Source organism: Tinamus guttatus, unplaced genomic scaffold, assembly GCF_059628265.1.
Source record: "Tinamus guttatus ecotype Peru unplaced genomic scaffold, ASM5962826v1 Tinamus_guttatus_pri_ptg000530l, whole genome shotgun sequence".
Classification (NCBI taxonomy): domain Eukaryota; kingdom Metazoa; phylum Chordata; class Aves; order Tinamiformes; family Tinamidae; genus Tinamus; species Tinamus guttatus.
The window spans coordinates 1,446,494-1,461,834 of record NW_028289064.1 but is presented as its reverse complement, the minus strand read 5'-3'; the positions used below and the strand labels follow the sequence as shown (position 1 = coordinate 1,461,834).

The window sequence follows — 15,341 nt, the reverse complement described above, 5'->3', positions numbered from 1 at the left end:
CTTTGCTTTATACCTGTAAGGGATAAAGCATACCTAGAGGTATTCCCTAGAGGGATATTACTAAATCAGCAAGCTCAAAGTTTTCTAAATTGTGAATAAATACTAGTTTAACTCTGGAGCTGCAGAATACTTTTTTTTTTTTTTTTTTAATAGTATCTTTGGACTGAAAACTTTATCTAATGAGTCCTGTGTTACAATAAAAATCTACTTAGTTCCAGCAATCAGAGATGGAGTCTCTCCCCATCTCTGCCTGTGCACTTCTCCCCCATGACTAGACAACCCCAAAACACACAAAACCCCACGGCTTGGAGAGCAGGGCTGGAGCCTGCACCAAAGAGGAACAGATGGGTTCACTGGAGGGACATGAAAGACAGAAAAATCATGAACTTTTATTCCACTTATAAACTGCCACATTCAGCAACATCAACAAACCAAACTGATTAAACTGTGGCATTCAAATGCTGCAAAACATCAGTTCCCAGGCCACATTTCAGTTAGCAGGACTAGAAAATAACATATTTTAAGAGTTTACACTGGTAGGATCATAGCACTTCATTAAGAACTGGGAGAACCTTTGTCTTTTCAGTTTTGCACAATTGAATAGTCACACATAAATATATATTGGGCTCAGGATAAAGCACTCCAGATTTTCAAAATTTTATTGAAGGTATTAGTGGGAAATAAAGATGTGTGTGTTACACAGCTCATTTTTTGGACTGCAATCTCAAGTCATAAAATAATTTTTCAGTGCCTGAGACATTGGCTTTTCTGGTCTTTTCATTATGTTTTGATTCATACTAGGATATAGTATTCAAGTTTTTTGTTTTTAATTAAATGCTACTTTCCATCATCTGAAGAAATTAAAAGCTGTTCTCTGTTTCATCCAAGCAACAAAATGTCTAATGAATGTATATCTCTATGCAAATTGCTCTAATATACCAGTGAAAAGTATTATGCATAATACAGTTGTAATATACTTTAAACACTAACGTATATTATACTGTTAATCTGATGAAAAGTGACAGGTTTTGATCTATCTGCTATAACTATCTTGGCTCATCATAAGCAATAGCTGTACTTAAGAGACTTGAAAATTGCAAAAACGAACGGATCCCAGTAATTTACAGCACAGGGTGACAGCTGGCTATGAGTACTACGGCACTGGGGGAGAGGTATGTGTTTAAGTGGCCCCGTTTCACTTCATTGGTTTGTAACCCGGGACCAGCAAGCTCATCCCTTTCTTATCTTTCAGTGCCTTTTCCCACTACAACCATTTGTAGAGGTAACAACTTCTGCTGCTTTTGTAAAAATAAGCAAATAGCTGTCAGTCTTTAGATTACATAGCACGCCAACTTGAAGAGGGAAGAAGCAAAAATACCAGGGTTTAAGTGAGGCTGTGCCTGTGGTAAGAGTGGAGAGACATGGTTCTCATAACAGTACCAGTGTTGGGCATTTATTCAAAGAGAAACCAGGACTTCCAAGTAATTAAAAGCGGAATCCTGAATGGTGCTCACTGTAAGTCTGCCATTTATTCTACCAAAGTTGTAACCCAAACAGGGAGGGCAATTGCATGCTTACACAATAGGGAGTCTACATAAATCCTCATGAATTTATATTAAAACTTGTCTTATATTCTATCAAGATGGAAGAACAAAAGAAAACAACCAAGCTAAGATAATAAAATGCCAATGCTAATAGTGTCTTTTGGGTTCTAAATACATGGGTCTATAAGAGACCAAACTAATTTTTAGACAGTCCTGGGGGTAAGGATTACTGGCTTATAGGATGAAGAGGAGAAGAACAAAAAAAAAAGCAATGTGTTAGCGCTAAAGTGAAATTAAACCCCGTGAAGAGTCTCACAGAGGCTCTAACTAATCCTTCTCTAGGTTATAACAGACAGAGGAGGAAAATACCACAATGATTTCCAAGCATTATTTTCAGTTTTACAAGAGAGGGAACTGCAAACAGTTTATTAACCCACAGCTCTCCGTGAGGCTGCCTTGGGTAGTCTGCCTGTCCCTAACAGCCTTCCTGCCATTTTCCAGGCCGGGAAAGTCTTTCTGGAAGCCAGAGCCTCGGTGGCAATGAGCTCCACCATGCTGCAGCAGGGCTGATACTGCCAGGAAGATGATAAGGACTCAGAGGCAACCAGCAGAACGAAACCCACGAGCGGAGATGCAGGAAAAGCTGCTGCAGCCAAGAACAGAGGTAAACAAAGGTAGGAGGGAAGCGCTGGCTCGCAAGCTTATTCAGTCTAGGTTGGTAGCCTTTTGCACAGCTCCCCATTTTAAATGTCACTGGTTAGACGATTTATAGCCCAGTGGCCTTTCCCTTTGTGCTGAGCTCTTCTGCTAGTACCTCAGAGCGTGTTCAAGAACTGCCAAAAATCTCCTAATTTAAGAAAAAAAGAAGTATCTTGGCACTTAGAGGATGTGTCACCCTGAGTAATAACTCATATCTTCATCTATTATGGGTCTGGCAGTAAGCTTGGTTTTCAATGCATAAACGATTGTGCAGACTTTAAGAACACTCCTCTGACTGACACTACCAATAAAAGAGAAGCTTAATATAACAGCACGAGCCCTTTGTGTTTTTAACAAATATTTATCCAAGCATTACAATATAACACTTCATAGCTTTCACGACCCATTCTGCTATTGCTGAAAGTTATTTTATACATGCTAGAAAGACAGGGTCTACTTACTTCAGGCTTTATGTATTCCTCTATCATATTAGAATGTCGCTTTCCACCTTCCAGAATTCATCACTTTCATTTCAATTTAAACAAAAAGATACTGCTCAGCAAATAAAAGTTAACATCTAAATAAAATGTTCTCTCTTTCTTTTTGGAAGATCAGGAAACAAAATAAGCAGTGCAACTTTAAAAGCAGCATTTTGTCTCCTACCGCCAAGCAGATGACAGTTCAAGCAACTGGGGTTATTTTCAGTTTCCAAATATTCCTTTGACATAACTTGGTTCCACTTCTGATAAAAAGAAACCAGTTCATAAAGGTCTCTTTTTCTAAAATGAACATTTTTTTTTTCTTTTTAATGGCAAAATGCATGTAAAAAGCATATGATTATGGTATTTACGTTTCCATTAAAATGTCCTCAGCAAGCTGGGGGAGTCTAGCCTACTATTTTCAAGCTATTTAGATTTACAGCAGCACAGTGCCTATTTTATTTCAATTATATTTCAGGACAATGCACTCTTGGTGGGAAATGATTACACAGCGACAGCCAGTAAACGTCCATTAGGAGTTGTCTTTCTGCAGACTGCTCAACTATGGATGTCAGGTGATCGCTGTAAAACCCTACTGTATAGCATCGTTGTCATCTATATGAAAAACACTATTGATCAGTAGTGCAGCTTTTCTTCTGAATGATGCAAAACATATTAGAGATATTCTGTAGCTAAACTAAAAGCTTTATCCACAAGAGCACAATTCTCAAGACACTTATTTCTAGAACAGTAAGATAAACATAGATTATACATTTCACCTAGATTTCTCTCCTTTAAAAAGTTTATAAGTGAAAAATGTTCTTAGAAGCTCAGCTCTGTAAACTATTAGCACAGAGGAGGGAAGAACTGTAGCAGAGATAGCTGAGGTATTTGAAATCTATACTGATCACTAATCACTCCAAACATTTATTTATTTATTTATTACTAGAGTTTCAATTCCTCTGAGCAGTAAACTCCAATGTTAGTAAAAAGAGACTACTTTAATTCTTTAGGATCAAGACCAGCAAACAGGTTTTTAGTGCGCTAGACAGAATTAGTGTTACTGGGATTTAAAATGTGTTTCAAGATTCACATGATCTACAAGTATGCATGGATTACCTAAGGAGCTCAAAATAAAGAACCTCTCATATTTGACCTACATATTTGACTTAATGGATAACAATAATGCCACAGTTTAAAAAAAGAAAAACTACCAATATCTATCAATGTTGTCTTTAAGTCTGATCACAACATAAATCTGTCTTCTTAGCAGCTTCTTAACCAGCTCCAAATCCTGTAAGAAGTCCTGCAGTATTTTTCCTGTAGTGTGCGAGTCCCATAGTAGCTTTTTTAATTTTTCATCAAAAGTCTTATAGCCATAGGTGGTAAGACAGATAAAGCAATGTTACTTTCACACAGACAAAAGTTTATATTTCCAACAGATAAGTTAACATCTCTTTTTTCTTTGTTCTCTTTTGGCATTAGACAATACATTTTCTAATCTAGAGAAATGAATGGACAAATTGTTTAAAGAACAAACATTTTCTTTGTCCTTTTGTTGTGTTGGAAAATCTGGCTATAACCTCAGTGCTTGGAATACATACAAGCATAAAATATGCCCATGAAGGAGAAATAAAAAACAGGCTTAACACTGTGTTCAAATGAGGTTATAAAATAACCAGGAGGCCTGTGACTGAGAACTTCATGGTTCCATCATTTGACAAAGCACCTCAATAGTTGTCCTCATAATATCTTTAAACTTGAACAGAAAACATTTTGTCCAGTATTTTGATGAACTGTTTACATATTTGTCCTCTTCTTTGTTATCATTCATATGCCATGATACAGTTAAACTTGCATTAGTTGGTGGCATATGTTGATGAAAATAAAAAAAGGATATTTAAGGAATAATAAAGAAAACCAAACCCTGACAAGGCCTCATGCACAGATGCAATAATTCTGTTGCAAGTTAAAGAAAATTTTGTCATAAGTGTTCAACAATGGTATGCAAACTATTATGGGACATGTTGTTATAGGCTTCTTTGTATGAGACTTTTAAATAACCTTTTAGACATATTTAAATGTCAAATTTTCTTTGGCACCAAGCACAGAACTGTAATAGAAATAACATTTCTCATATAAACAATGCTGCTTTTAATATGAGAGTGCTAAAGATTTGAGACAGACTGGCCGTTACCAGCTCCTGGCAGGTCACTGCGAGGGTAACACGCTGTTCCCTCTTCCCTCTACCATCCACAAAGATGGGAAACAACCATCTCCTGGCCAGGGAATCACTGAAAATTTCAGGGAGAAGAAAGGGTGGTAGGAGCAAGGGGGTAGCGCAAAGTGAAAATTATCCTCACCATAGGTGAGTGCTAATGGAAATAATATTTTAAAGATGCAGGGCAATAAGCAAGCATTTCTCATTACATTTCTCAGAGCTTTATCAGGCTAAATTTTATGGCAGAGGAGAGCGCTCCCTGGAGAACAAGCCTACAAAGAGGCCCGCAGTGGTGGGCAGAGCAGAGGCCTTCACGGGAGATGTCGAGGAAGAGGTGAGGCCTTGTCGCTGGAGAGGTGACCTTGAGAGGGACGTGGGGTGCCCGACAGCCATCGAGCACGTGGGCAGACACAGATAGGCATCAGCACTGCAGGCGCTAGTGGACAGAACTACGATGCTCAGATTACACTGTCTTTTTTGATGCAACTAAAATAAAGTCTGAAAAGCACAGAGTGGCCTTGGCAAGATACATTAGCTGTGAGCCAGGCTAAATATTGCCTGGAGTCAAGATCTGAGATGTGCTTTAGAAAACACTAGAAAGAAGGAAAGCTGTTCCCTCCAAGACTGAGGTATCCCCTTCTGGGCCTAAGGAGCAGCAAGGACTCCTTGCAAGCAACACATTTTCTGGCCCTGAGATACAGAGTGGACGATGAACCCTAGACTGCACCAGTTGTTGCAACATTATTTATCAGCTCTGGAATCTGATAAATCTGTGAGCAGAGAGCAAAGACTATCCCACATGCTTTCATTTCAATTATCTATTCTTTCCTAGATATTTCTTGCTGCATGTCCCATATCATTCCTTCATCACTAAACTCAGGGAGGCTTTTCTGGCTCCAGGTCTTGTCCCTGACCTGCAATTTTTTTTTTCAACTTGCTGCTAGCTGCAGTGCACGCCAGGTGAAGATCCTTTTGTCACACAGCAGGATCCAGCTGTGTGAAGTACAGCCCACTGTTCCTCTGCACTTCTGCAGAATGGCCTGAAAGTGCAAAAACTACCACATTGCTTTTCTAGCCTACCCTTATGATTAACATCGTATTCCCTCAGTGCTCCAGCCATAACTTCACTTTTACTCGCTCTCTCCAGGCTCTTTCATCAGCCATCACACAGAGTTAGCTGGGTCATGCAGGTCTTCTATTTCACCGTGCCAGGTTTGCATCAAAGAAATTTTTTTGTTGTTGATATGACATTGATGCCATTCAATTCAGGCATGAAACACTACCTTTGGTCTAACAAAAACAGACGTGGGAGTCACAACGTGGTAGCCATATTAACCGGCTGAGCTGCCTTCCTCTCCGAAGTCACAGAAGTGCTGAGATTTCAGATACTCAGGCATATGTCCATATCCATAATAAACAAATAAACAAAAGTACATTTAATATAAAAAGACCTTTCACACAGTACAATACAGGAGAATAATAGGATTGACAACGTAAAAAAGGTGGTTGTGAATTTTTAGTAAGAATTTACAGTAAACACATCTGAAATGTCATTATTTGTCCTATTAGATGATATATTGTTCACAATACTATATGATTCTCCGAGGAAAATAAGTTTTTAAAATGGATCTAGCAGAGAGTTAAATACACAACTCTCAGTCTCAATCAAAAACAGCTTTAGACAATTAGCTGAACTCTGCATGACAGCTACTGTCTTTAAAAGCAAATGCCAGATGATTCTGTTAAGACCTAAAATAGAATATGCAAGATCAATGTGGACTCATGAAGAGATATATTGAAAGCAAAGACACTATTTTGTTGATTTAGGGGAAAGTGCGGTATTTATCTTCTGCTAAGAATGGGGTAGGAAACAAAACATTCAAGTGGCTTTACTAAAGTAATGACCTGAATAAATTAACAATGCCTCCTATACTAGGATTACAGTATTACTTTTTGTACAGCTGAGAAAAGGCAGAAATACAACATCATATATGTAAGCGAATAAGAGCGACGTATTTTCACTGCTAATGAACAAAAGCCTTATGTAGCCACAGGAAATGTAGAAATCATTAGCTATGGCCCAAGAAGAGAAAACAATTCATAAATCAGACTTGGAGCTCACTCAAACCATATTTTATCCCTCAAAATCCAAATGTTAGGCTGAAGTTTGGGACTGTAGGATTAGAATCCAGGTAAGCTTTAACCCACATCTTGTTCGACTGTAAGAATTTTGCACTGATTTTGTAACTGTTGTGAATAGCTTAGAAATGTGTACTCCAGAGCCATATTAACTACAGCTCTGATTAATAAACTAGCTGATGTCTCAAGCTAGAATTTAATTTGCATTATATCAAACAGCGATTCTAAAATTCAAAACCATTTCAAAGAATGAGAAGAAAAGCTGGAGCTCTTCAGAGAGGAGAAAAAAAAACCTCATATCTCATCCTGTTACAGTTTGACTTGTGTGAGCTCAATACCTTTCTACACAAAGGCTTTTAAAAAGCCATTAATAAAAATGCAGATCTGACTTTCCAACTGCTGTACAGTCATCTCCTCTGACAAAGAGCATTATAGCAATGAATTTAGAAGCAAAGTATTGACTGATGTCTGGTGCCTACCTGTCTACAGGTGAAGACTTTGCGTTGCGTGGTTTCTTCACTTGTGCGTACAGCGCCTCCACGGTCTGGCCCTCCCGGGGACTCTGCGGTCGGCCACTCAGAGTTATGGTGCCACTGCTTGAAGAAGAGTCATAGGAAGCAATTCCAGCATACATTGGGTCCGCATCACAGCCAAATGTCCGGTTAAAATCCTGAATCTCGGCATAATCACGTTCACGAGCTTGTCTCTCTCGAAATTCTCGCGTTTTTGCTTGAATTCTGAAAAATTAAAAGAAGGCTGAAACTATTTCTTTTTAATCATATGAGAGCACTGTTTCATCCTCACTAAAACAATATTTCTCACTAGCCAGCAAAAACTTTATGCAGTTCATCCTAATGAAACGGATGGAGTGTTTTCTGTTTGAGTTTGCCATGGAATCTCAGGTTTACTTTGTTTATCAAAGTCTAGACCTAAGAGATGCTCCTGCTACAATCAACAGTTTTTTAAGGAAGAATCTGATCATCCACAGTCTGTTCTTAGTTAAATAATGCCTAGTCATAATTGTCAGGGTTTACCTGTGGTCTTATGCATCTCGGGATGTTCAGGACTTTATGTGGCCTTTCTGATTCCAGTGGCCAGACAACATTCATATCATATCATACTCCCATAAACATATTTTGTGGTTTTAATGTCTCTTGAAATTCATAAATCATCCTCAAAAGAGTTGTTTGCTCCAACACTACTAAAGTCATACTTCTTTTGCAATTTAACAACTTTGTAAGGCTAAACCACACACACACACACACACACGCGCATACATTTGTGCAGTAAACGGCAATTTTTCTTTTATTATTTGTTTACAGTGAAAACGAACTGAATCAGACACCTCTCCAAAGTAGACATTTTCTCCTCTGAAAATATCAACATGTTAAAGTTACAAAGGAAAGATTTTTTTTTTAATCCAGATGCACTTGTTTAGCTGTATAATAAAAAGTGAGGCATAAAAATAGATGACATTTAGGAATCTAACAAACACAAACTGAGCACAGGGCGTACTTTCCAAAGCAGACAAACACTAGAATTTGAAGTAGGTTTCAAAGTTTTCTTGGCATTCTAGAAAACCTGGCCTATCACACACATGCAGAGTGAACTGAAAAAACAAAACAAAACAATAGTGTCCCCAGACCAATTTAGCACCCTGCCATCGCTGTAAAATGAAATGCCAGGCTGTCTTCTCCCTCCCAATAGGAGAATGTGTTCCCTCTCAAAGCTTCCAACTCTTTTGAAAATAAGCCTGAAAAAGCAGGAGCTCTGCCGGCAGTTTTCATGCTGTTCCTTGGATCTCCCCTGGGGGCTCACGTACGCCAGCCCTGGTTGGGTTGCTCAGCCCAGGGTATCCCCAGATGACTCTGCTGGGCCCCAGCTCCTGTGCCGCGTGTCAGCGGCTGGACGTGCCGCCACACCTCGAGTGACACGAGGTGACTGTGCTGCACAAGTGAACCAAGCCCCTAGCTCGTACGTGGGCGTCTCAGTTTAAGTGTCTTCATCTGAGTCTGTGAAAATTGTCCTTTCTGTGCTAACAAGGCTCCTGGGAACAAAGAAGGGAATAGGAGATGGATGGGCAAATACATTTTCCTCAAAAATCCCAGTAGTACAAACCAAGGATACTGACTGTGAGATAAAAACCGAGCAGCTGATCTCCCTTCAACAGCTGGTGCCGTCTACGTCTAAGGTTTGGTGATTCATTTACAGGTCCTGAATTATGCCCTGTCTCTGGCTCATTCTTCTTCCTGTAGCAACTCCCACTCTTACTTAGCCACAGTGAAATAAAAATGCAAGTAGAAGTGTTCTGATTCAGAAAGCATTATTTAAACCACCAAATATTTCTGAAATCAGTTTTGCAAACAGTGTGCCATTAGCTAATTATTTTCTTTATTGCTTGCTTTTTATTTTAAGAGGAAAAAAGGACAAGAAAACAGCAAAGGTACTCAGCTAGCAGCATGCTCCTCTGCAATTAGAGACCTCAACCTGGAATAGGCTTTTTGCTTTTTGTTATTCTACACTAAACTGACAAAGAAAGAACCCAGAATTTGAAATCCAAAATCATTTCCATTTTAAACTGTTTCTGCATGCCTGTTTTTTAAGAAAAAGAGGGAAAAAAAGAACCTTCTACTCAAAAAGCAAAGCTGCACAAAAAGCAATTCAAACAGTTTACAGTCTTAACCATTTTGAAGATATTTATGAGGAAGGAAAAAAAGACCTGAAAATCACCTGCTCTTTTTTGTTTCACCTTGGCAGATTTCACTTCCAATCTGCAGTACTGTATTAATTACCCTGGGGAGGAATATGTTTACCTAGTGATATTTCTCTTCTGAATGGAAAAAACTAAAGAAATCAGAAATTTCTTAGATTTTGGCAAATTCTGGCATTTAATTTTAGTTTCAATGGGCAATATATCATCAAATACAGGAAGACTGGTTGGCACCAATTTGAGAAAACAAAATTTGATGCATTGCAGAAACCCAAAACTTTAGGGCAAGATAGCTGTCTATATAGCAGTAACACATAGAATAAACCTTTCAAACAAAAGAAAACTTCACCTATAGTGTCTATAATAATTACCTAGCCAGTGATACTGGTCTCATGGCTTTAATGACTGCCATGAGACATGCTGATAAATGTATTTAACATTTGTCCACAAATACCATAAGATTTCTACATGCATGGACACGAGTGCCTCCAGTTTTTGTTAACTAAGTTTTGTCGTGGATCTGCTTAACGGCTATTTAATAGTTTTGAACTTTTAAATAGCTCAGTTTGCAGCAAGAACATCAAGTTTTTCCCACGCATGGTTTAACAAAGAATAACGATTCTTATTCAAGTGGGAGAGAACTGATTATTGAAGTGTTATGCAAATAATAATGTTCGTATTCCCTAGGAAAATTTTTAGAAAATTTTCTATCATTGTTAATACAACATGTTAATACACATGTGTAGTATTAAAAATTAGAATCTGAAAAAGTCATTATAAAGCTTTCCTGTTAATTCTAACGGAAGTACTAGGTTATCATTTGTAGTAAGTAATGCTTAACAATGGATAATCCTCAGGTAAAAGTTGTAACACACCCAACTATACTGACAATCAAAATGCTTTGGTTTTGATCTCTTAATTTTTTTTTCTGTCAAACCACTGCAATTCCTATCACTTTCACAGTGGAAAAATACAAACATCATTACTTAACACATTTTAGAATACTGTTTAAATGCAGCTTTCCTTTTGCCTTCTTCAGGACATACTATATTTAAAAATTATGTCTCCAAGCTTAAGGGAAACAAAAGACAAAGAAAAATTACTTAAATTTATTCTTGAAAAGAGTAATAGTTATCAGTGGAACATTACACTATCACTGCTGCAATTATGGTAGTTTTTAACTCTGAATATATTTACACAGAGATAACTTGAACCTAATGCTACTTTTTATTTATTTATTTTGATTTAGACCCCGTCCTTCTGTGTGAGTGTGTTGATGTGTATACATGTGATATGGCCTAACTCATCTATCAGCACATACCTCATTAAGTATACATATGGAAAATGCTAATGACAAATATAGTGGAAAAGATGAAAATAATTACGTAAACACAAGGTGCACAACAGATGAGAATGTGGAATTTGCTCTATACTTCGACCCTAGTCAGCAATGTTCCTGGTATTTAAATTCAATCTGCAGAAGTGTTTGACCACAGTTCTTCAATTTCTCAGTTCAGATATGTGTATTAACCTGTTCTTGCTGAATTATATTCATTTATGACATGGCACCATAAATATACATATGTCTGAAAGTTCAAATCAAATAATTTTGAGGATTTATGGCCTTCCGACAGACTTTGTGTGTTTCAACAACAATAATAATGCTTAGCACTTATACAACCCCTTCCTTCTTCAAAGAATTTTGCAAGAACAGTTATCAATTTTGCAGAGTTTAAATGCAACTGAACTTTTAAAATTCAAAAGCTATCCCAATAAGTTTCTAAACACTTCTCGATGAAATGTTAATATTGAAATGTCAACAATGCACTGTTGTGCTTTTGAGACTCAAATTATAATGTTCAGTTAAGGTATAAGCCATCCTCATACGTTTTTGTGGCATTCAATTCAAAAGCTAATGATAACTGCTTCAAATGACAATATTGTTAGCTGCAGAACTTCCTATAATTGTTCAAAGAGCTTTTCATTGCAAGCAAATCCTGTAATGATCGACATACCCATTGTACAGTAATTCCTATGCATGTGAAATGGTGGTCACAAAAGTAAGGGGAAAGCTTTGAAAGCTGCCTCCAGAGAAGAGCATAGATCTCACTCCCTTTTCAAAGGCCTGGGGGTGAGATTCAGTTTGCAGGTGAAGGCAAATGCTACTATAGGCACCCAAATTTACCTTTAAACATAGATTTTGGACCCTCATGGGAGTCAGGGGAGATTCAGTCAACAGTTCAGTCAGTGGAGTCTAGAGAGCTGTTCAGCTGAACAACAGAAAGGGCTTCATTTTAAGCTAAATCCTTCTCTAGGCTCTACTGCCTGTGTTGAGTACACTTTCCTCGACCACAGTGGGCATAGAGCCGTGTAGCTCACACATAGATAGATACCAAATTAAACTTTTTAGCCTCTGAGCTGATCCCACCCTGAGAACAATATTTTAAAAAAGTCCATTTGAGCTCAACCTTAACTTTTTGCAGCTCTGGAAAACTCAAAGCAGAGCTGTGTTGAGTAAAAGCAAATAAGCAAAGTTTGCTGAAGAAGAGAAATACACCCCGAACTCAAATAGGGTTAAGAGTGAAATTATAAATACATTCTCAATTCTTTGGGACCTTCAGTCCCCTTCTGTGGGATCTTTTTCATAGGAGCGATCTAGATCGCTGGAAAAAAGCAACTACTTATCTTAATTGATGAACACAGTTTGGGAAGGGCATTCATGACAAGCACAGTACATTTGTTATTGCAATGACAGCAATGCCCTCCCATAAGATCAGAAACAAAGTTGGCTGCCGCTTCTGGTGCGCAATTGCTTGGTCAATTCAATTAATTCTCCTGCTGCTGCCAAGACTCAGCTATTGCCCGACTACGCAACGTAGCCTTTTCCACCGAGACTCGCTGCTTTGCAAAGTCAGTAGTGAACATTTGCAGTTGCACATATGCGAGATAGCTGACAGTGTTTATTAAGTACAGAAACAGCACTGTGTAAGGACAGAAGCTAAATGACAACCCATTCAACACTGCCAGTTCTCAGTTGTTCTGCCCATCAGTGGCATGCTTCTGCATGATGGATTGGAGACAGACAACAACTACCCCACGCTTATAAAGCCAGTCAGCTTAAGTTATTCGGATGGGATGACAACATTCAGGTCAAATTTTGCCAGACATCCCTTCTAATAAAGAGGTCAGGAGATATGTTGGCCACTGGCCAAATCTTGTCAGCTATGTCCCCTCCTGCTTCACAAAATACCTCCTGGGCACAACATGCCAGCAAGTAAGCCAGGTCTTGCAGTTCCTCCTGTGCCTCTGCCCGACTGCCTTTGGGGCTCTAATGGCCCTTTTCCTAATTTTTGGCAATCAAGTCATTGTGGCAGTTTGTCTATTCCATATTTTTCTCAGGCCTTTCTCTGGATCCAAGCAGACTTTTTCTACCTCAACCATTCTGTGACTCCGTGACTCTGTGACAACTGCTCTTTTAATTAGGGTACCTTGATTATAGACATTATTGTGACTTCCCTCTGAACCAACATATGACACTTATCTTTTCTTGTTGCAATTAGAGCTAGTCAGTTATCACAGTTCTGAACCATCTCACAGCAAAGCCATCTGCTTTCCTGGGAAAATCATTCAAAAGGATCGCTGTGGGCAGCAGATAATCACGGCCATTAACCGTGGTAGCTTGTGAACAAGGCAGACACCTCCCTCTCCTCACATGCTTACCAGTTCATTCAAAATTTTTGCATGTTTAAAAAAAAAGTCAGAAAATACTGCTATGAAAATATCACTTTTAAATTGGAAGGTTGATGTCCAACCTTTTTCAAGTTATTAAATGAAAAACTGAACACTGCTGCCTTATCTCCCAAGCACATCCATGTGCGGCCGGCAGGCTGAAATGTGACTTCCCCCACACCTCAAGCACATGCAGAAAGCACGCGAAATGCAGCCAGTTTGCTCAGAACAAGCACAAGCACACAGGGACAAAATCAGAAAGGCCAAGGCACAACGTGAGATAAAGGGAGCAGGGAGCTTTAAAGATAACAATAAATCATTGTGTAATTGTATTAGTAGTAGAAGAAGGAGCACAGAAAAGGTTGCTTCCCAGCTCAGTACTGAGGGAATGGTATTGACAGATGATGCTGAGGGGACTTGAGGCCTAAAGTTTTTTTTTTTGTTTTGCTTTGTTGTCTTTGCATCTGTCTTCACTAAAATGGTTGGCTGCAAGCAGGTGGCCACCAACACTGCCACCTCCAATCTGAATAGGGAAGAACCAGTTAGTTAGAGAATGGTTAAGTAAGTGGGTTGAACTTCAGATCTGAACCCAGTTACACAACGGCCCGAGGCAAACTCTGAACTGGCTACAGTAACCACGAGAACCTGCATAGGACACCTGCAGAATTCACAGACTAGAAAATGGCAAATATGCATTTGAAGAGCAAGAGAATTATCAACCCATCAGCTTAATTTGGGAACTTGGAAACAAACTATTGGTAAGAACAGAGGAGCTAATGGGACAAGCAGTAGCCATCATAGATTCACCTAGAACAGATGTGGCCAAGTCAAGCTGATTTCTTCTACAACACAGTAACAGGCCTTGTGAATTTGAGGAGGAGCAGCACATTTTAGGCTAAGAAAAACTGCAGCCGGGTGGATGCAACAGGTTGAACTAAGCAGCTCCTACAACGTTATCTTGAGAGCAGTTCACAGCCATTTACAGTCACACCAGAAACACAGATGGGCTACGGTTCTACAGGATCTCCCTCCTACATCTGATTTTACTCAAGGTTTTCATTATCAATTACGATGTCATTAAATCCACACACAACCCACATGCAAGATTGTTTGAGGGAAGCATTAAAATTTCAAATACTCTTGAACAATGGACATTTTTCAGAGTGGACCTTAAAATAAAATGAACTTCAATAATGGCAAGTAGGGGGTAATGCACGTAGTCGAATAATGAAGCATACAAATAAAAAATAGTGGGCAAAGCCTGTGAGTTGCTGTTTCAGGAATGAATCTGGAAGTTTTACCAGATGACAGCTACACAAGTCAGCAATGTCAAGCTGCTGTGCTGAAGAAAAAGACACAGTGGGAATGAAACAGCAGCCTTCTAATACATAACGAAGAAAAGAATAATATGTTTTCCATCTCTAAGGCAAGGATTAGGAATTTGAACTGCAGCAAGAATAACTGAGACTAGATACTGGGGGCAGGGGAACTTCCTGGCATACACAGTATATCCTACTTTGGGAAAAAAAAGGCATGATCTCTCTTTATAATTCACTACTTAAAAAGAAATTACATGTATATATTTCCTATGTAATGTTACTACAAGAACAGAGAGAGATAGTAAGGGCTGCATAAAAAGAGCATCTGGAATCTTGAAATGAAAGAAGTTCACCTACACAAATAGTCTTATTTCTCACTCTCCTTCAGCAATCACTGCCAATCTGCCAACTCGAATATGTGGTAGTAGCTGCTATCTCTCATAATTTTTCCCTTGCTCAAAAGGGGAAGAATGCTTGTTTTCACGAGAAGCCATTAAACAA

The 15,341-nt window shown here is 38.7% G+C and overlaps 1 protein-coding gene across 1 annotated transcript in view; it reads right to left on the bottom strand.

The window, feature by feature from the left end:
- PARD3 (par-3 family cell polarity regulator) overlaps positions 1-15,341 on the bottom strand; it is a 435,290-nt gene that overhangs the window by 90,092 nt on the left and 329,857 nt on the right. The window contains 1 exon segment of the mRNA XM_088534020.1: positions 7,562-7,819. Coding sequence (XP_088390146.1) covers positions 7,562-7,819 — 258 coding nt within the window.